The sequence below is a fragment of the Teleopsis dalmanni genome, chromosome 1 (assembly GCF_002237135.1).
Source record: "Teleopsis dalmanni isolate 2A chromosome 1, ASM223713v2, whole genome shotgun sequence".
NCBI lineage: Eukaryota > Metazoa > Arthropoda > Insecta > Diptera > Diopsidae > Teleopsis > Teleopsis dalmanni.
The window spans coordinates 37,967,325-37,989,887 of NC_051846.1; the positions used below are offsets into that span (position 1 = coordinate 37,967,325).

The following is a 22,563-nucleotide window of genomic DNA, read 5'->3' on the forward strand; positions in this document are numbered from 1 at the left end:
ATTTTCTAATTCTGATGATACACCAAGTCAAATAAATAAATAAAAAAAGTATGCATGATATCATAGGGTAATTTAAATAAGCTTACCTTTAAACAATTTGATCAACGGTATTAGCTACGGCGTATGGAAATGTCTGTCATCAAAGGTCACGTTAATTAAATGTGGTGATACGTAAATCGAAACAGATTATTTATTTGCTGCTAAAGTTACCTAATTTGCCGTTTTGATTCCTTTCTCAGAGAATTGTTTGTGGGGTGTATGAAGTCTCGTCTGGCGTATGATGTGTTTTTCAATTTTGATCGTTTATTGAAAATCCTAATGTATTACTTATTGCTTTTTTTATTTAGCACAACCGTATTAATTCTTCTTTTATACTTATTGTATGAAACCAACTCCCATAAAAATTTTGTTTTACGAAATTGCTTTTCGTCCCAATTTTTGTCGTTTTCGTTGCAGCTGTCAGTTTGACTTTAATATATTGTATGCCCCAGAGTGCTGCCCATACGCCGCAATTTAGAATTTTGGTGATGTTACCATATCATACATTTCAAAACCTTATTGTAGCATTTTTGTGGCACGAAATTTATTAGCAAAACGCTTATATATTAAATCATATATTTTTATGACAGTTAATGCAATGATTTTAAAATAATAAACATGCATATAATATTTTTTGTAGCTTTAACATGTTCAACTGAAACGAATTAGCTCTGCCAAAATTCTTCATCACCTCCAACCACAATTCAAAAATGAAAATCTCAATGTTAAGAACAGGAAGCATATATATAACCAAATAATTCGTCCGTCAGTTCTATATGGATGTGTAACGTTTAGCAAAGCCTCAAACACTATTATTCGGCAGCTAGAAATTGCTCAAGGCCGGGCTCTAAGAAGACTTTTCAAAGTACCAAGGAACATTACGACGAAATACTTCCAAGTATAAAAAATTTCAAACAATTCTGTGGTTTGATAATTAAACATAAAACAGAGAAATAACTGTAGATAATTTAATAACATTTTTTATATAAATATAAATAAATTTATATCAGTCGTATATTTTTCTTACAGACTAGCAAAAAAATACTCGTAACATACGAAAGAAAACATGTAAAGCAACAACAATGATCTTAAAATCTTAGAGTTAGGTTTTACTCGCAAAAAACTTCACGCCTTAAGTTTTAATGCACATAAATTCAAAAATCAGTCTATTGTGAATGTTCACTGGAAATATATTTTAAAATTATATTCATCCGTTAAAAATGCTAACAATTACCCTTTAAAATAAATATATATTAAAATAAAAAATAAGCTTATATTTTCTCTACCTCGGCCAGTAAAAAAAAGTGTTACCAACACAATAAGCGAACTATTGTGAACCCTCATTGGAAATTCCAACAAATATTGCAAATATATGAAAATTATATTTAAATAAAAATCAAACAAAATTCAAAACTTAAATAATTTGAAAATTGAAAAAAAGAAAAATTTCAGTGGTTTATTTTGTAATTTTCAATATTTTTACCATTCCTTTTAATTACGTATTCATTTTCATTTTTAATTTATGTTAATTATATATTTTTATACGAAATGTAATTTGCTTGCATTATGCTATTTTTGCTATTTGTCAAAACATAACACTTGACAGATTGCAACAGTGATGCCATAGTCGCGTGGCCAATATAGGCCAGTATACATTTTTTGCCATACTTGTGAGCTATCGAAAAGGCCTAATGTTATTGTTTCGCGTACATTTCGGCCAGTATAAGCCAGTTACTTGCTGTTTTTTGCCATACTTACGAGCCACCGAAACGGCTTTATGTAGAGTTGTGACATGAAACAGATATATTTTAAAACTAGTATTTATATATCTTTAGTTTGCTTGTAAACAAGTATTTTAAAGATTTGTATGACTTATTAAATTAAGGAATTGTTGTCTTATTGTTTAACTAACTATTACCAAAGGCTTAGTTTTAAACGCTACAAATACTTACTGAATATTTGGCGCTGGTGTATACATATCTATGTGTTGATATGAATTTCATAACAAATTAAAGTTAAAAATATGGCAACCCTAAAATGATAACAGATGGTGTTAAATACTTCCATTATTTTGTAATGTTATTTTTTTGGAAGTAGTGTATTTGCGACTCAATACTAAGTCAATAATCGGAATAGATTTCACTCGATTCTTCTTAAAAAATTGTTAAAACTAAATTAATAATAATAAATTAAAAGACAGTGTTTCGATATAAATACACAAAAAAAATCTGCTGAATTATTTTTAGTTTAAAGCGATGTTAAATGGTTAGAATTGAAAAATTGTATACTAATACAAAAACGGTGTTACAAACGCATACATCAATATACATAAACAATTATAAAATGCATTAAATACTATTAAACAAAACCATATACAAAACAACAAAAAACGTATAATTAAAAATTTCAGTCACAACATTTCTAATTGCAATATTTTCAATAATGGATCAAAAATAATTTTTTTTAATTATGTCAGTAATTACGAAATTACAAATAGCATTCAAACACATCACCACCGACCGTTCTACCCGGTAGTGATGCTTAATTGTGTTGCTTCCCTTCACCCACTCAACGTATTAAGGTCTATTAAGTTTAAAAGTATTTTATTGAGTCAGCGTATACATTAATCTTCATGGCAATGGGTCAGCTTAAGTTGTTTACCATAAAGATAATCAGAGCAGAGACATCGTTTTTATTATGATGAATATTAAAAAACTTTATAATTTGTGCTTTGGACTTCGAATTTTTTATGTCTGATTCTTACTAGTAATTACGTATTTTTCTCTTGCGTATTTGCTACTATATAGCATTGCGTAATTTATTTATATTTTGGTTTATATATTCAGTTGAAATTCAATATTAGCGAAATGCTTATCTTTGTTTACATAAAGAACCAATAAATTTTATTAAGTTTTTCGTTGTAAAAATCAATATGCAAAGCTTAACGAAATTAGGAATCAGTTTATAAAAAACAGCTGAATTGTTTACTTGAAACTAGTCTTTAAATATTTAATTCTGCGAACACACTTTGAAAATGACTCATATTACCCGGAATTGTTTTAGATTTCAGTTACAAATATATTTAGATAATTACATATACTATATAAAATAAAACACATGTTTCGAATTAGTTTAGTACTAATATGCAAATATCATATGTATACTAAAATAAAAATGAAAAGTATTCAATGAGCGGTTTAAAGAGATGCGTAATAAATAAAGCATGTGCGCTTCTTCTGCACGGATCTTATATTCACATAGCAAAGGTGGAATTAGAAACCAACCCTCGCTTTAAAAGAAATCTTCAACATATTCTCTTATACAAATAATCACATTTACATAGATCATAACAAATGTTACTTTTGTCCATCATACATTACTGAAAAAAAACATTACATATGTATGTACATATATCAGTAACCGTAAAAAATTTTTAAATATATGTCAGTCAACTCATAAACATTCAAAAAAAATAAAATTTCACCAATTTTTTTTAAAGTTTATTTTAATTACCAAAAATAATTCAACTATCCAATTACTATAAGTCTAAACAATAAGAATCACATCACTTTAAACAACATGGCATGGATGGGTCTAGGAGTGATTGCTTCCGGTTTCGGTATTGTGAACTCTTTTATATGCTCCATAAATAAATGTTTTGTCTTATATTTACCATATTCTTCCTTCATTAATCCAAATCTATAGATTAACACTAAATGTAGAGCGATTACTTAGTGATTTTTAATTTGAATATATTAACTACGATTTAATTCTATATCTAGTTTTGCAGCGATTACTGGGCGGCGAGACAGCCCCCAATAAAGTAATAGAAATAAAAAGTGAATCATTGGGTACACTACAAGTACTGGCACGTGATGATGCTATGGTGTTATTTGCTCCACCCTTTAATACAAACGAAAAGAAGGCCTTTTATGAAATCGTTCTACAGCGACCATGTACCGACTCGAATACTACATCCTTCAGTTTATATCGTTCAACCACGCAAACTGAGGCAGAGGAAAAATTTAATACTTTTATTCATCGATTGCCAATATTTGTTAGCATTGTTAAGGAAGTAAGTGTACTAGTTTTTTCAAAATTATTTGCTAAATAAATATTCCTCTGGGTATATTTACTCTATACCCAGAGGAATATTTATTTACTCTGGGTAAATATATCAACTTACACTGATTGTCTAGAAATGTACAGTTTTTTGTCGCAATTTTACAAAAATTTTAAACATTTAATTTTATTATGTATATAGTTTTACAATATTAATGGCTTGCAAAAAGTTTGTGATATTCTTACGGAGAATCCTGCATGGTCCTTAACGCATTTAGTTGCTTATTTCAATATGGTGGATTACATTAGTAATCCTAAAGTTCTTCAATTTATCGATTATGCTGATCACGCAAATCTCATGTCACCATTTCAGGTAAGCATAAACTAATTAAAAAAGTTCTAAAATTAGGAATGTGTATAACTTTTAAAACGGAATTTCTAGCGTTTTACCAGATATATGCAAAAGGTTTTTATCGGTGTTTTTGTAATAAGTAACAAGTAATATTCAAAGAAAATTTTTGTTAATTATAATTATGACCTCCTACACATGTCGCCCATCTTACAGGTAATTTATGAATACCATATCAGAAAAAACGGCTTGTTTTTCATGGCAAATCATTCGTTGAACCATTTTCAACTTCTTTGTTATTGCTAAAGTACTACTCTGCAACCGCGTGCCCCTTTAATGTGCAGAGGTGATAGTCCAATGGCGCCAGGTCTGGGGAGGGACGGGTCCAGAAGAATGCCCCATCCAATCGATTTCAAGATACCTTTCACGAGTTTTGGTGTGTAAGACGGTGCATTATCGTGTAACAAAATCACTTTGCCATGTCTTCTGGTCCATTCCGGTGGTCTTTCGATTAACGTGTGATTTTAATTAACTATTCGTTAGTGTTAGCCGAACTTCAAGCGTTCATAATACACAATACTTCGGATTTTCAAAACAAATCCATTTTTTGTTACCAGTAACAATTTGATAGGAAAATGATTTTCTTTCCTGACGTTGAAGAAACAATTTAGAAGTGGCTTTCGGATTTTCCATTTAACATTCTCATTAAATTGATTTTCAACGTCCGTTTTAATAGACAGGTTTTTATCGAAAAGTAATAATATTGCAACAATAACGTGCATTCAAACAGTGTGAAATCCAATTTCCCAGTTTATTGGTCTTCGCCATAGCTCGTAAATGTCTTTTGATTAATTCTTGTGATACATTAAATGCTTTTGCCAATTGCTGTTAAATTTGAGTAGAATTACCATCCAATAACTCTAGCAATTGCTCATATTCATATTTTTGTGGACTACCATAGAGCTCAGTTTTTCACATAGAAATCACCACTTTTAAATTACTGAAACCATGTCTGAAATTGTTTTGATCTTCGGATTGTATTCACCATATGTTTCTACCAGCAAATGATGACTCTTAACTGTCTTTTACTTTTGATTAATTAAGAAAAGTCATGCGTGTCGCAAATGTTCTATTTCAAGCAAAAAATTCGACATTATCATTGAAGAAGTATGCAAGTTTTTGACGTACTCGACTTAAATGTGCTTGGTAATGTACAGGTAATGATACCTGCAAAAGTTCGTTCGTTCGCAAGCGTTCGCTTCGGCTTGGATGCACCTTCAGGCGAACAAAATCACGTATTTGACAAATTAATATGCTCCGTACTTTTCGCTGGCGCTATCTCTTAGTTAAACTGGAGAAATCTTACGCATACATCTGGTAGTCTAATTGTACCAACTATATGTATATGTGCATTTAAAAAGTCGTAAGAGGTGAAAAGATCCACCTTAGAAATGTATACACAGTTTACAATCACGTTGCTAAATATATTTTATTCTAGAAAAAAAACTAAATTACTAAAAATTTCTAATTGCAGTTAGCTGTTAAATGTGGCAATGTCGAAATGGTTAAAATTCTTCTACCACTTTGCAAAATCGAACATTTGGATAACAATAGCAACTCAGTTTTTCACTACGCCGCAAGTACTACCAAGGAGATAATAAATGTAAATTTAATATAATTATTATTTTATTTAAACAATTCTAATGTATTATTTTTTGCAGATATTAAGTGAAAAGAGCACTGTAAATCTCAATCATCTTAATTCTGATGGTTATACGCCATTACATTTGGCTTGTCTATCTGATAAACCAGACTGCGTTGAGGCTTTGTTACTAGCAGGTGCTGATGTTAATATAAGCGCTAGTAATGTTAGTAAGATTTACAACACATCAGCCCCAACTTCAGTTGCCGGTTTTCTTCGTAACAATACGAATAAATTATATAAACAAGACATGAAATATGGTGGTACACCTTTGCACTGGTGTTCATCACGTGAAACACTACAAGCACTTATCAATAGTGGTTGTGATGTAAATGCAGCCAATTTTGATGGACGCACTGCTTTACATGTCATGGTAACAAATTATTCAATAATATAAATACTTTAGTTATTATTATATTAACTATTTTTACAAGGTGGAACGAAATCGTTTTGAATGCGTAGTAACGCTGTTGGCACATGATGCTGAAATCGATGTTTTTGACAAGCACGGTCAAACTCCGTTACATATTGCCATTCAAAAGAAATTTGTACCTATTGTTGAATGTCTTGTGGTCTTTGGATGTGACATTAATATCAAAAATAAAGATGGTAACAGCCCAAGGCATATGGTTGGTACTGAAGCTAATGGCAGCAAATCGGATGAAATTCTCTATATATTGCATTCTGTAGGCGCTAAACGGTTAGCATTAATTAATACATTCAAAAATTTATATAATATTTTATCATTTTTTTCTAAAGTTGTTCATCTTCAAATACTAAGTGCCCATCTGGTTGTAATGCAAAGGGTACCTATAATGGTATACCACCAGAGGCACCAGAATCAGTTGAACAGAGAGAACACATTGAAAACATGTTAGCTACTACAAGCCGTCAGGCAGTAATAGGTATTTTTGGGCCAAATGCCAATGGTATACTAAACGAAGTGAAGCCAGAGTAAGTCAATTTCAAACAATATTTTACAAAAACTTAGCTGATATAGGTAAACTTTATTTGTTAATAACACTTTTTCAAATACCATAAAAAGTTGATAAATAGTATAATAAAAAACTGTGCATTGTAGACAACCAGTGATTATAAATACAGAAAAAGAACAAAAAGGTCAAAGTATAATGGATGCTCTACTAGGTATGTTTACATCTAAAGTAAATGCTGATTCAAGAAAAGGTAGCAAATTTTTAAAACTTCTGAAAATAAATAGAATAGTTTTAATGAAAACTTCAATTATATCTAGAATCTCCTGTCGAAATACTTGGAAGCGATGGAGATGTCGTATCCTTACTATCCAGTCCTGAAGCTGGCAATTCACCTTCTTCACCAGTATCAGATTCTGCAACTACAAATAAAGGCGATAAAGCATACGGTCGAGGACGTTTACTCTCTCTTGATGGAGGTGGTATTCGGGGACTTGTATTAGTACAAATGCTGTTAGAAATTGAAAAACTATCACAAACACCAATTATTCATCTTTTTGATTGGATTGCTGGTACTAGCACTGGTGGTATTTTAGCACTTGGTTTAGGCTGTGGTAAAACTATGCGCCAATGTATGGGCTTATACCTACGCATGAAGGAGCAGTGCTTTGTTGGTTCTAGACCATATCCCAGTGAATTGTTCGAATCAATATTAAAAGATAACATGGGAGAATATACAGTTATGACTGACATAAAGCATCCAAAAATAATGGTTACCGGTGTTATGGCGGATCGGAAACCAGTGGATTTGCATCTATTTCGAAATTACACAAGTGCTAGTGATATTCTTGGTATCGTCACACCAATTAGTATGTATAAGCTATTTACATGGTATTTTCATTCCTTCATTTATTTAATTATTTTTATACAGCTAATCGTAGAGTACCGCCACCTCAACCAGAGGATCAACTTATTTGGCGAGCTGCAAGAGCAACAGGTGCTGCTCCATCATACTTTAGGTATTTATTTTTGATATAATAAAATAATATCAAAACTTAATATTTGCTATTTCGATCAGATCCTTTGGGCGTTTTCTAGATGGTGGATTAATTGCAAATAATCCAACATTGGACGCAATGACTGAAATACATGAATACAACATGGCGTTAAAAAGTGTTGGACGTGGAGCTGAAGCTGTGCCGGTATGTTTTGTTCATTAACATTTTTTATCTTACTAATGTCAAACAGGGTTTTCTGATTAAGTTTTATGTTCAAATTAGTTGTTATATATTAAAACTTTTTTTTATTTATTGTAAACTTAATTTGGAATCTATCTTATTGACAATTATTGTACAGTAATAATTAGTCTCCAATGAATTCAACTGTTATACACAGTAGAATAGAGTTAATGCCAAAAACAGGAACTCACATTTAATTTAAAAGAAGATTAGAAGAAGAAGAAGAAGGTTATATGAATTAATAATTTCATATTTGACAGATATATATAAATACGGCTATAGAATAATATGGAACTGTGTCTATATATTTTTACTTTAACCTCAAAGTAAATTTTTTTTTCAAAGCTGAAGCTAGAAAAAAAAATTAGAATATCAAAAAAAAAACAGCAAATTGATTTCATTTATGAAAATACTATTTATATTAAAATGTAAAAAATATCTTGTTACAGATATCAGTTGTTGTTTCGCTTGGCACAGGCCTGATACCAGTTACTGAACTAAAAGAAATTGACGTTTTTCGTCCGGAAAGTATATGGGATACTGCAAAACTAGCAGCTGGTTTATCAACAATTGGTAAGTGAATCAAATTTTTGTATGTTGAGCACTATTTTTACTCCTTGCTTTTTATTATTCAAGGCAATTTACTAATTGATCAAGCAACGGCCTCAGATGGACGTGTTGTAGATCGTGCACGTGCGTGGTGCAGTACTATTGGCATCCCATATTATCGGTATGTAGATAGATAATATTTAATGTAATGTTATATATATTATTTTTAACTTGTATGTTTTTCTTTTCAAGTTTTAATCCACAACTTTCTGATGATATTGCTATGGATGAGAAAAGTGATCAAAAACTTATAAATATGCTTTGGCATGCAAAAGCCTACATTCACAGTAATCGTAATAAAATAATAGAAATGATCAATTTTCTTAAGTAGCATAAAAGACTAATTAAGGCCGTTAAGATTTAAAAATTACATTCTTTAACTTTTTATATGCACATATAAGTTTTCTTAAAAAGTTGATTGAATAGAAAAGAAGCTAAGATGGGGAAAAATGCGGTCTTAATTTATTAGGAATCAGTTAAGTCTAAACAATGAAGCGTTGACTGGTATGCGCGAAAAAGTCTTGAGACAAAATTGAATACTAGATTTTTTTAGATTTTTAAAGAACTTAAGTTGATAATCTATCATAAATTTTATACAAATTGAAACACCACCAACAGTTAGGTATCTTTTATATAGAAATGGAATTTAACAGATGCTGTAATATTTAACAATACATTAAAAGTTAACTAGATTTTGATATTATTTATTTTTTAGAAAATGTCTCTCTTTAGTTGTATGTTCATTGAGTAATGAGAACCAAATAGTTATTAAAAATATAAAATTACCAAATTTTAAAAGCTCTTATAAGCTAATAATTATGATACTAATGTGAAATTTTTAAAAGATATAGTTCAAAAAACATTATGTTACTTTTATCAACCAATTTAAACTTATACTTAAATATAATAGCTTTGTTAGTATTTCAATGTATTGAATATATATTTTAATTTTGATGTGATACGTGTTTTATATAATATTAATGTATTTCTAGTAGCCAACATTTATATACTGTTCTCATTAAGTTTTAAATGTATTTGATTTAAGTCTATTTAATAAAAATTAAAATTTTAGTTTTCAATGAATTTATGTTAAATATATTTAATACAAAATACATGAATTTCTACTTGTATTCATAATTTTTTTCTGGTCTATGAAGTTATACATTATCATTTTAACATAATTCATTTAAACACTTTTCTAAATAAAAACATATATGTTAAACAATTGAATTTTTAAAACCAAATTTTGTTTACTTTAATGAAAAATTTTTCTTACTGCATTGTTCTAAGGATTTCAACTTAAAATAAAATGTTATATTATTGTTATTATTTCCAGTTACTCTGACAAATTCAATTTCATGTAAATCCCTTTAAGAATGATTATTGATGTTTGAAAACATCATTTCTTTTGGTTTTGACTGATTAAAATTGTGTGAACTTGACATGAAGCATTCGTAATTATCCTTGCAATCTTGGAACGAAATTATGTATGTAAATCCTGAATTTTATGGTGTAATTGAGTATATATATATACACCATGTATACATATATATACGCCAGTTATATATTGCGTATATAACTGAAAGCTAATATATGGTTTAGTGAACTCCGATAAAAATTCCCTAACAAAATCTAGATATTGCTTGTAGATTACAAATACAATAGTTTTTATGAGGATATGTTACTTTTAGAAAGATTTGGTATTGCTCCGACCATTAAAGTATCTCATCAAATAAAAGGATAAATACGTATTGATAACAGATAAATTCTAATTGTTTAATTAATAAAAATTTCTTATAATGCTTTTTAGTTTAGTTAAAACGTATTTTAACTTTATAATGGCATTATAAAGCACAGACAGAAGCTAAACTATCATTAAGGGGCTAAATTATAATTTATTTGCTCATTAAACAGATTTAAATGATCAATAATGATCTTTAAATGACGGAATTTAACCCAATTTATTTCTCATTTAGGTTTTTAGAAAAGAAGATGCTGCAAGTGAAACGCTATTTTTATTGATCATTTTTATCTAATAACTAAGATTTCGGACTAAGATTTGTAATGAGTATTTATTAAATTTAATCGATGTAGTCACTAATATATACGTCGACATTTATATACAATATCTATGAAACCTTAATCCGTTCGAATTAAAGACCAATTTCTTACTACGCTCTAATAGAGTAAGAGATATTGATTGATAATGGTATTGAAATCCACTCGCATCGACCACTTAAAAAAGACAGTTTATAATGATATTATTGGCTAAAGAATTCGCTTACCAGTAATGTTAACAACTATTGAATATAACGACGGATTAAATTAAATTTTATTATTATAAACTCAGATATACATATGATAGTACAAATCATTTTTTGTAAATTAAATCTATTAGTCTGAAATAAAGATTTTAACTTTCGTCGTCGCTTCAATACTCTTTGACGGAGTTAAATAAAATTCAATCTCTTTTATCATTTTCTAACCTAGGTACTATGACAACATTCATCATTAAAGATTTCACTTACCAGAATTGTCGCTCAATATCTAATACTGAACCTGAATTCCAAATAGGAGATTCTTTTAAATAACCCTTTTACTGACTTTTTCTTTGTTTAGTTATTGTATTTAAAAATACTTTAAATATTATTTAAGCTCTTCGAAGCATTAAGCAGTTTGATAATGTTTTCTAAGTTCGAGCATTGACCTCCAGCTCAAAGAGCAGCTCAAATATGATCGAGTATATCATATCATCGAGCAATGCTATTTACATAGCATCGAGCAAATTAAATATCGAGTACCAACAACACCATCGAAAGTTTCAACATAAGCAAGCAGTTTTATAATCATCTACTCTAACATTATCAAGTAACTCGTAAATCATCGAACACTTCGAACATCATAAAGTAGCTATACTATAAATGTATAGTATTAAATTTTATAAAGTTAAATTTTATAAAAAATTAGCATGAACATTTAATTTCGTTTTATATTAGATATAATGTGCAAGTCGAATATAATGGAATAATTCAAATATCCTCGCGCAGCTCCAACATAATTGGTCACCATTGACCAAATCCAGCGACATCGATCAGCATCACCGAACAGCCAGAAGATAAGCGAGCAACTCAAGCATCATCGAACAACTCAAACATTATCCAGTAATTCACACATTATTAAATAGCATAAACATCATCGAGCAGTTACAATATCTTAGAACAGTTACAACCACATCAAATAGCTCCAACCACACAAAGCAGCTCAACCACATTTAGCAGTTTCAACCACATTAAGCAGCTCTAAACACATTGAGGAGTTTCAACCACATTAAGTAGCTTTAAACACATTTAGCAGCTTCAATAATATCGACCAAGTCAAATAATATCAAGCAACTGGAACAGTATCCAGCATCGCAAACATCATCGAGTAGTTCGGACACCACTAAAGTACTCGAATATCGTTGAACTCCTCAAATATTACCTAGCATCTGAAAATATTGTTAAGTAGCTTAAATATCATCGAATAGCTCATATATCATCCAGTAGCTCAAATATTATCGAATAACTCAAAATTCATGAACCAGCTCGAACATCATTGAACGTTTCAGACTTTATCTAGCATTTCGAACATCATTAAGTAGCTCATATATCATCGAGTAACTTAAATATCATATAGTAGTTTAAATATCATTTTCCATCTTGAATATCGTCAAGTAGCTCAAATATTATCGAGTAACTCCAAATTCATGGACCAGCTCGAACATCATTGAACGCTTCAAATTTCATCTAGCATTTCGAACATCATTAAGTAGCTCACATATCATCGAGTAACTTAAATGTCATTTAGTATTTTAAACATCATATTCCATCTCAAATATCAACAAGATCAAATATCATCAAGTAGCTCGAAAATCATAGACCAGCTCCATCATCATCGAGAGTCGCAAACACAATCTAGCATTTCGATCATTATTAAATAGCTTAAATATCATCGAGTAGTTCAAACATCACTAGTATCTTGAATACCATTAAGTAGCTCACATATCATCAAGGAGCTGAAACATCATCGAGTAAATTAAACGTCATTGATCACCTCAAACATCATCGAGCAACTCAAACATTTCGAGCTGCTTCAACAATATAATGTTGAAATATTATAAAATACTACTTTCAAGTTATATTGAGGCGCGAATATGATAACATAATTTTGATTTTGTTATCTCTGCTCTTGGAGTAACATAATCTTGATTTTGTTATCTCTGCTCTTGGAGTAACATAATCTTGATTTTGTTATCTCTGCTCTTGGATAGCAAAAGGTTGACCTTAAATAGTTGAACCTCAAAGTTGAATGAACCTGACAGATATTCAGTTGGTTGACAAAAATTTAATATTTAAAATGCCACACACGACTTCTGAAAATATTAATTAATTAAATAATCTCATAAATTAAAAAAAAAAAGTATTTAAATATTTATGAAATTATGTTTAGTGACTTTTAAATCCGTTTATTAGGAATATATTAACGTATTAAGAACTAGTTTGGATATAAATTAAGCTCTTGATTACTTTATTTTCGTGTGACTTGAGCTACTTTAGAGCGTTGCTTAAGCATTTTTTACAATTTTAAAAATATATCAAATAATTTAAGGAACTCAAATTGAACTTCGCATAAATACTCCCTCTCGTGTGAGAGATTTTTTAATTTTATATATAAATTACATATTTTATCTGATAGAAAAAGTTAAATGTAGTTAATTGTGGCAAATTAACGGAATTAGAAAAATTTCGTGTTCCAATTGTGTTTTGGACCTCCCAGCATCGTTGCTATCTTGGCGCAGGTACAAAAAACGTAACATTAGCCAGCGGGAATATAAACAACAACACGCATACTGTTGCATTTCCCTTTCTTTCGCGTGCAGAATGTAAAATACAGACAAGGAGATTTTTGTTAATTTTTAATTTTGTTGTTTGTGATGTTTTTTTTTGTTGAGGACGCTTTGTTTAGATTAAACAGAGTCGGCGCATTTGAAGTCGGTAAAAATATACGTGCGGCGTTGGAAATTAGTGGTGTTTTAACATAAAACTAGATATAAACAAAATACATATAATTAATAGATAAATCTATATTATAAGTACGTGGCTATATAAAAATATTGAGTGAAGTATTAAATTTGCGCTGAAACAATGTCGGGTACTATTCTAGAGAATCTGAGCGGACGCAAACTCTCCATATTGGTGTCGGTGTTATTGTTGTGCCAAGTGTTGTGTTTTTTGTTGGGTGCTTTGTGGGCGCCAGTGCCAGCAGGTCATCAAAATGTATTAGGAATGGTATGCAAGGATGTACAAGGTCGACAGAACGACACCACTCTTTGGCTGTATACACGTGGTGCAGGTAAATGTGCTTCTGTTTCACAGGAAGAAATCGAAAGTGACGACTTAAAGTTTGCAAATCAAATTGTGTATATTTTCCAAACGCCATTGCCACGCGACGGCAATGAGTTAGATTTCTCACGTTGGCAACAAAATCTTATCGGCGTATTGCAAGTAAATATTGCCTATAGTTCGAATGTAGAATTGGAAGCGCCTCCGAAGGAACTTCAACTGACTGTTGATGCACGCTTGGCTTATAGGTAGGTCTATGCTGTACAAAAATATTTAAATATGTGTAATTAATGAAAATTTCCAGAAATAAATATGATGCCCCCACGGATTGGAAATTATACTCGCGTTCAGTAGAACAACGTTATCTTGATTGCACTATATTACATAGAAGTCAACAGGAAACACTGTATTCTTGCGAAATGATACCGCTTTTCGAATTGGGTGCACTACATCATGATTACTATTTACTTAATTTACGTTTTCCACTCGATTCTGATATGAAATTAAATCTGAACGTTGGTCACATGCACGACTTAACACTGACTGCCATTTATCAAAATGGTGGCTTCACAAAGGTTTGGTTGTCGCTTAAAACGATATTATTTCCCTTCGTTGTACTCATCATGATTTGGTTCTGGCAACGTGTGCATATTTTGCAGCGTTCACCTGCTTTACTTGAATATATGCTAATATATCTTGGTAGCGCCTTAACGTTTTTAAATCTACCTTTGGAGTATTTATCACTCTATATAGAGATGCCCTATATGCTACTGTTAAGTGATATCCGTCAAGGTATATTCTATGCATTGCTACTTTCATTTTGGCTTGTTTTTGCCGGGGAACATATGCTAATACAGGAATCTACGCATAAATCAACCATACGTTCTCGCTACTGGAAACATTTGTCCGCCGTTGTAGTTGGTTGCTTGTCATTGTTTATCTTTGATATCTGCGAGAGAGGCGTACAGCTTCGCAATCCATTTTACTCTATTTGGGCTACACCAGTTGGGGCGAAAATAGCTTTAATGTTTATTATATTAGCGGCTATTTCGGCAGGTATATATTTCCTTTTCTTATGCTATATGGTATGGAAGGTGTTTAAAAATATTGGAGTTAAACGCACTTCGCTGCCATCCATGTCAACTGCACGACGATTGCATTATGAAGGTATACACTAATAAACTTATATTTTTATAAAATTCCTTTTTTCCTAATTTTTTTTTATTTACTTTGCTTACAGGTTTGATTTATCGTTTTAAATTTTTAATGTTAGCTACTTTACTTTGTGCTGCTTTAACTGTTGTTGGCTTTATTATGGGGCAAGTTGCAGAAGGCCATTGGAAATGGGACGAAGATATTGATATACAATTAACTTCTGCTTTCCTGACCGGAGTTTACGGCATGTGGAACATATATATATTTGCTTTATTAATACTTTATGCTCCAAGTCACAAACATTGGCCAGCTTGTACCAACGAAGAAAACTCTCAGTCAAATGAAAATATAGTAATTGCGGCTGGTGGTGAAGAAATAGAATTTAGTCATTTGCCATCTGATTCCAATCCTAGTGAAATATCATCTCTAACCTCTTTTACCAGGAAAGCAGCATTCGACTAAAGATATTATTTACTCTAAGAAAACAGTTAATGACAGAGACTGAAATGTAACGAAAAAGCAAAATTTTCATTTCTGGAAACGCACATCTCTCAACTCCATCTTAGTCCTTTATTTATGAATAAATAAATAGTTATTTTTCTGTTTTTATTTTTTCAATAATATGCTGAAATATCGCACAACATTCATCTTAAACCAGTAGGGTATTATTAATATAATTAACTTTAATTATATGTAATTATTTAATTAATTAAAAGTTAGGCCAAATTTTTAAAAAAGTAATTTTTGTTCAACCAATAATTGTATACCATTAATGATTAAATTTTAAGCTAAATTAGAAAGAAAAAATTCGTATCTAATATAGAATAATCTATTATGAAATCCCAAAGTGTAATTATAAAGTATACTTTATAATTTCGATTAATGTAGCCTACTTAAATCTTTATTTTTATTGTAACATTTATGTCGTATTTACGTAGCATAACATTTTTGAATGTACTTTTATATTATATAAGCCTAAAATTGATATGATTCAACTTTCAGTATTATTATTCTTTGCCGTAGAATACTACTTTATCATATTAAAGAATATGTCGTATTATACATATAATTATTATCTTTGTATTTTTCTAAAAATTTGTAGTAATAAAATAGCAAAATTAGTAATAATATTGTTGTGGACTTGTTTGAAATTTAGGCATACGTTTGTGGATCCATTATGTAGTGAAGATATATAATGAATGTTGTATTAACTATACAAATTCCAAAGAACTATTTGCTTTTGATGTTTATAATTTTATACATCACTACTGGAATTAGTTTTGTTCGGTATTTATGAAACATAAATGATCACTTGTTCTCTACAATAATAAAAGTTCAACATTTTAATTAAAATACGGTAAAAACTATCCACAATGGGCGCCGATAAGACCAGTTGTTGTTGTTGTTGTTGTAGTAACCCTTGGAGATCTATAGAGCAGATAATATGAATGGAATTACAAAAACGTATACAAATGTTACGATTTGATTAGGTTTTAAATCCGGAAACACTCGTAAATTTTGTCGAGTGTACCGTTCAACCTTCCCAAGGGGGACTATCCCAGCAGATATGTGTTTTAACAGGACCAGTAATTCTGTTTAGCTAGAAGAATTTTGCTAACTCTCATTGTAGTCTAAAAAGATCTTTGTTAAACGAATGAGAGCTGAAACTGAAAACATTAATATATCGAACATTTCTGTTATTATATTCCGTGGAAGGAGTTTAAGCATCCAATTTAAAGTAACGAGTGGTCAGAAATTGTATTTTGAATATGGACATCATCATATTCCTCATGCAATGAGGATATAAACTATTTTAATAATGATTTAGCTATAATTATATAAAAGTCTATTCCTTCACTGCAATTGCTGATGACTCTCACTATAGTCCAATTGTACGAAACACATTAGTCAGCAAATGTAGCTTAATCGCGCGCAATTATATAAAAATGCATTTAGTCTACTCAATGTTTGACATTTCTAACTACTGTAAGATGATTGGAGGATGGGCATAAAAGTGAAGAAAGTGAAATTTGCCTACAACTGGCTTTGGGAAACTTACCACTTCCTTTTAATAGGACAACATTCTCCAATTTCTCCAATTAATATATTCAAATATACAATTTAACAGATGAACACATCAACAAATCAAGGATTTGTTTGGGATATGGAATGGATAAAAATGAGGCAATATTATAATCTTAATTTTACGAAAACAATATTGAAATCTGCTAAATATTATTTAAATTCCAAATGGAATATTCCGATTTTTAAAAAAATCTGCAATTTCTTACATAGAAATTGTAAGAATTATTTATTTATTTATTTCTGAGTTACATTAAAATTAATTTTAAAGTTAACTAAATATAAGAAACTCAATTACTAGGTACTTCGCCCTATCCTTTATCCAGGAATATAAAAATCTAAAGTTTTAACTTAACGATTTCTAACCCATTTTGTGTTTATAGAAACTTTTAATTTTTAAATTATTTTTATTAAGTTATAGGCTATGAAAGCACCCCTACTTAAAAGATCTATTGTGCGCCATTACCAGTCTTAATACAGTCTTAATAATATGTATTTTTCAAAAATTATTTTTAATTTTTATTACTTCACCATACTAGAGTTTAATGTCGTTGATATACATTTAACTGAGCATTTTTATTAGACTTTGGATATACAGTCAAACTTTCATAACTCGAATTTTTATAACTGAATTTTCTATACCTCGAACTAAATACAGTGCAACAACGTTTAGAGAGCAAATTACATACTATTACAAAACAATTCTTTAACTCGAACTCTCCATAAGTCTAACCTTTCATCTGCGTAATGGTACTTCGAGTTATGGAAGTTTATAATTTAAAAATTAATTTGAAATTTTGTTTGAAGAATAAAAGTGTATCTTGTCATATAATTTCTTTACGTAGTTATTACAGTTATAATCAGTAATAATAGTTATGTATCAGTTATAATATATTTGTATTTATTTTGTACTTTAATACTAATTAACTTAAAATTTTTATATTTATATGTATTAATATACTTCCAATTTTTTTTTTATTTACAGCTTATTCATATAATGTTTCTCCAATGAGTATTTAATAATCTTTGGTTTCGCTCTCTATTGCTCTTATATTTACATGTCATACATAGATATCTAGTTTGCTTTAAATTTTTCATTTTACACACACTTTTGTCATGACAATTTCTGCTTACTTTTAAATTTATTTTCAAGAGAAAGAGTTTCTTACCACTGTATATTTCTTCGGTTCTGTTTTGACAGTTTGTTTGCTTTGGAAAAAAGGAAGCGAAAAAAGTGGAAAAAACACATAATACACAAAACAAAATTTTCCAAATGAGTGTGAAAATATCATTCTTTTTAAAAAAACGTGAGCAATATTAGTAACAGTGTTTCTATATGTTTAAGATATTAAATATAATAAAATAATCGAGTTAAATATAAAGTAATTGTCACAATGTCCGCTAATGATTCCGGCTGCGTGGAATCAAGTAGTGATAGTAATGACGGGCATAGTTCTGGTATAATGATAACACCTCCGCCTCTAATGCCGCCTACACCAACATCCTCACCCAATACACATGAATGGCATTGGCCAAATAGTAACAATCCAAATCCGCTTGGAGATCATTTTGCTTTACCGCATTTGCCACCGCTTCCGTTGAACTCGGAATACTTGCCCAGCATTATACATCCTAGTACACTACCATCGGGTAGTCATAATTTTAAAATGCGCCTACGTACACGTACCAAACAACGTCTGCGTTCGAGTTTTAGTAGTATGTATGCCGAATCAAATGGACGTAAATTACGCACCGCTGCGGCAACATGTAATATTGAGTTGTTGAATCGCCTATTGGAATCTGGTGTCGATCCCAATGCTGCTGATGAGTACAAACGCAGTCCATTGCATCTAGCCGCTTGTCGCGGTTACATACACATCGTCCAACAATTATTAAAATTTGGAGCAAATCCAAATGTTGTTGATTCATTAGGAAATACACCGCTGCATTTAGCAGTCATATCGGCCAGTTCCAATAATTTTAATGTTGTTGCGCGCTTATTATTAGCTGGTGGAGCCAGTGTACACATGTTTGATCGCAGCGGTAAATCACCTTTAGAACTAGCAGAAGCCAAGCTACGACTTCTACGTGCGCGTTATAATCATCCAACGCCAGAGACGGCTAAAATACTTGAAGATATGTGTATGCTTACAACGCTTATTCTGCGCTATAGGGTTAAACAACATCGTGAACTTGAAGATTTATCTGCGCTAGAGCAACGTTTACAAAACTTGAGCACCAGTGATGACCAAGAACAGGTTGTATCCCAGACGGCCGATGAATTACTCGCCAGCGTCGAACGTTTATCGATTAACAAATAAGCTCAAAAATTATTTAAACAATCAATTTATATCATGAATTTCTTTGTTTTTATTAAAGTTATTTTCATTACACAATTTGGCTGCCGTTGAAGCGTTTGTAATGGAGATTACATGAACTAAATAATTAAGTAAGAATGCTCTTGGATATGAAATAAAGTTAAGTTTTAAACTTAACGTTTCGTACTTTCAGCAAATGAGCTGCAAATTCATAAATAAACGCTATAGTATTTTAAGTTTTAAATATTAATTGATACTAAATACAAAAAGCAGCAACTGATGATCTATTTTAAAAGTTTTAAGTTTGATTTAAGCTAAGTTAAACAAAGAATTATAAAGTAAATATATATTATTAATGATATGTAATAAGCAAATCACAAAAATGAATTACATTACAAATATGTATGTAAAGTGTGAATTAATAGACGTAGCATGTATGGTATATTCATTTCTGATATTAATGACTTCTTTTAGTGTCTATGAATATGCTAAAAAAATACTAATGTATTTCAATCTTTAAGTGTGAAAATAAAGGCAGTCGCCTATTTAAAATTAATTATTTGTATTTTTGTTTTAAGTAAAAATAAATGGAAAATGATAAATCGTGAGATAAGATCAAATTATAAACATTCAAAGGTTGATAACAAAGTAGTTTGCAGTTTTTAAAAGAATAAAAAAAGGTGTTAAAAAAATATATGGTTTTAGGAGTTTATATTCGCCGCTTTTGAAAATAAACTATAATTACTTTATAAACTTTCAAATTAGTCATTTTGGAGTTTGCATTAATTACAAATATCGTTGAATTTAGTAAATTATTAGTAATTATAACACATGACGGCAAATCTTTAGAAAATAATTTTACTTAAAAGAATTTTGTACAAATATGTTCGTAATATCATATATAAGAGCGAAGAGTGGTACTTTAAAATTCAAGAATATTTTCCTATACATGCGTATAAATAAAATAATTTTTTTAACATTTTCCAATTGCATATGGTAGTTATATGTATATTATATTTCTGAACTTATTTAAGGGAGACGGAATGTTTAAAAACTAATTCAATGTGCATATGAAAACACTGTATTAAAAAAATACAGTACATATACTTAATATAAAATAGTGCAAAATATTTTAGGGTGGGCTTAAACAATAAAATATTCTAATTGGTGTTGTAGCCCGCTGGGATTTGTAAACAGATTACATGAAAGGATTCACAAGACGATTAAATGGGTAGGGTTATGGTAGAAAGGGGAAGGTGGAATAGGGAAAAACCTTCATACGCCACTGGTTAATTTACTAATAGTACAGCGTCTGCTTTACGGTGGATGGCTATAATTATGTTACATACAGTTGATATAAGCAATTGAATTATACAGCAATAAGCTTCATGTTTACTTATGTATATTCTTTATTTCATAGATTTAATATAATTAATTAATGTAACAAGGTGACCACACAACTATCTAAGGTAAAAATTTTTATTGAATATGTATAAATATTTATTACTGTAGCTATGGTAATAACAAAAAAAAGTATTCGAATAGGGCAAATATAATAAAATGCTTAATTAGTTTCAAAAATCTTACCATTTACCATTTAGATAAATATATAAATACGTCAAGTGCGCTACAATTTGCCTTTAAATTGTTTCTAAATTGACTCAATCAATTCTAAGTTTTATTGTATAAATAAGTATCAAATTATAAAAAAAAACATTTTCAAAAACTTAAGAACAATAATAATTATTTAAAGCAATAATATAAAGAAAATAATGTATAAAGTAAAATTTATATTTCAAATAACGTATAGTTGGAGAAAATTGTTAAAGAATAAAAATTATTGGCAGCTTTATATAGCAAATAATATTCTACTGTTAGGAAACATTTAGGTAGGGTGCACACCAAATTGTATTGAGGTGTTAAATTGTTTTAATAAATTGATTAGTATGTAGTGCAACTGTTTTTTTTTGTTTACGTATTTGCGAAGGCTATATTTAAAGTTATATAACTAAAATTACAATAAGTCCGTTGTTAATAAACGATTTTAAAAATAACTTTCACTATAAAAATGAATAGGGTATACATTTTATGTGGTATTGTATTGCATTACATTGTAATTACGCTTATTATTTACATTACATTATTATAATTTACATTATACGGAGCGATATTAACCGATACAACACTTAAGTAATTTTTTAAGATTAATTTTGTTGCTAAACTTATGTAGAAAAGCGAAATAAACATTTTGAAAAGTAATACAACATTATTTGGGTATTTACAAATTACATATAATTTGCTACTTGGTATTAAAAATAAATTGCCCATGTAAACGTAAAATATAGCATTTTAATCCTAAATTTTCTTCAAGTTCTGGAAATTGTGTTATTTTAAAAATAAAAATAAAAATCTATTTTTTATCAAAAGACATAAAAATGAGAAACAAAATTTATATAAAGTGATTGAGCTAAACAAACATTGCTCAGTAATTAAATAATCGGTAAAACTATAAAATTACCGTTATACTGGATTCTAGACACTAGAGTTTTGTTTGTTATTAAGTATAATTCATTTTTGTTATATTGGACTCACACGAGAGTTTTGTTTGTAATTTTAGCTGTCAAAAATTTTCATTTTTTATTGGTAGCAACAGCAATTGACAGCTAAAAGTACAAACGAAACTCTCATATGAATGC

The 22,563-nt window shown here is 29.7% G+C and overlaps 3 protein-coding genes across 5 annotated transcripts; all 3 read left to right on the forward strand.

Annotated features, from left to right (window-relative positions):
* Positions 1–2,270: 2,270 nt before the first annotated feature.
* LOC119668293 (85/88 kDa calcium-independent phospholipase A2) lies at positions 2,271–9,868 on the forward strand. Of its 3 annotated transcripts, none has more exons than XM_038077754.1 (14): positions 2,271–2,304; positions 3,822–4,114; positions 4,304–4,474; positions 5,985–6,113; positions 6,172–6,525; positions 6,587–6,852; positions 6,912–7,106; positions 7,234–7,337; positions 7,405–7,953; positions 8,016–8,103; positions 8,163–8,286; positions 8,772–8,895; positions 8,959–9,052; positions 9,124–9,868. In XM_038077754.1, the coding sequence occupies exons 1-14, from the start codon at positions 2,295–2,297 to the stop codon at positions 9,260–9,262; spliced, it is 2,640 nt and encodes an 879-aa protein (XP_037933682.1). In that variant the 5' UTR covers positions 2,271–2,294; the 3' UTR covers positions 9,263–9,868. The 3 variants fall into 3 exon arrangements, with proteins under 3 accessions (XP_037933682.1, XP_037933680.1, XP_037933681.1); XM_038077752.1 differs by lacking the exon at positions 2,271–2,304 and adding an exon at positions 3,168–3,305; XM_038077753.1 differs by lacking the exon at positions 2,271–2,304 and adding an exon at positions 3,524–3,658.
* A 3,842-nt stretch (positions 9,869–13,710) lies between these two features.
* LOC119668295 (protein wntless) lies at positions 13,711–16,452 on the forward strand. Its single transcript, XM_038077755.1, has 3 exons — positions 13,711–14,560; positions 14,617–15,479; positions 15,553–16,452. Exons 1-3 carry the CDS (start codon positions 14,115–14,117, stop codon positions 15,927–15,929), a joined length of 1,686 nt encoding a protein of 561 aa, XP_037933683.1. The 5' UTR covers positions 13,711–14,114; the 3' UTR covers positions 15,930–16,452.
* A 2,238-nt stretch (positions 16,453–18,690) lies between these two features.
* LOC119668297 (ankyrin repeat domain-containing protein 54) lies at positions 18,691–20,423 on the forward strand. Its single transcript, XM_038077757.1, has one exon. It carries the CDS (start codon positions 18,944–18,946, stop codon positions 19,868–19,870), a length of 927 nt encoding a protein of 308 aa, XP_037933685.1. The 5' UTR covers positions 18,691–18,943; the 3' UTR covers positions 19,871–20,423.
* The last annotated feature ends 2,140 nt before the right edge of the window (positions 20,424–22,563 follow it).

Bases quoted from the DNA above. Each gene is read 5' to 3' on its own strand.
- LOC119668293 (XM_038077752.1), top strand. From the start codon at position 3,263: ATGTGCGCTTCTTCTGCACGGATCTTATATTCACATAGCAAAG. The intron at 4,475-5,984 runs GTAAGCATAAAC...TTCTAATTGCAG, and splicing joins ATCTCATGTCACCATTTCAG to TTAGCTGTTAAATGTGGCAA. The intron at 8,287-8,771 runs GTATGTTTTGTT...ATCTTGTTACAG, and splicing joins GTGGAGCTGAAGCTGTGCCG to ATATCAGTTGTTGTTTCGCT.
- LOC119668295 (XM_038077755.1), top strand. From the start codon at position 14,115: ATGTCGGGTACTATTCTAGAGAATCTGAGCGGACGCAAACTCTCCATA. The intron at 14,561-14,616 runs GTAGGTCTATGC...GAAAATTTCCAG, and splicing joins GATGCACGCTTGGCTTATAG to AAATAAATATGATGCCCCCA. The intron at 15,480-15,552 runs GTATACACTAAT...CTTTGCTTACAG, and splicing joins ACGACGATTGCATTATGAAG to GTTTGATTTATCGTTTTAAA.
- LOC119668297 (XM_038077757.1), top strand. From the start codon at position 18,944: ATGTCCGCTAATGATTCCGGCTGCGTGGAATCAAGTAGTGATAGTAAT.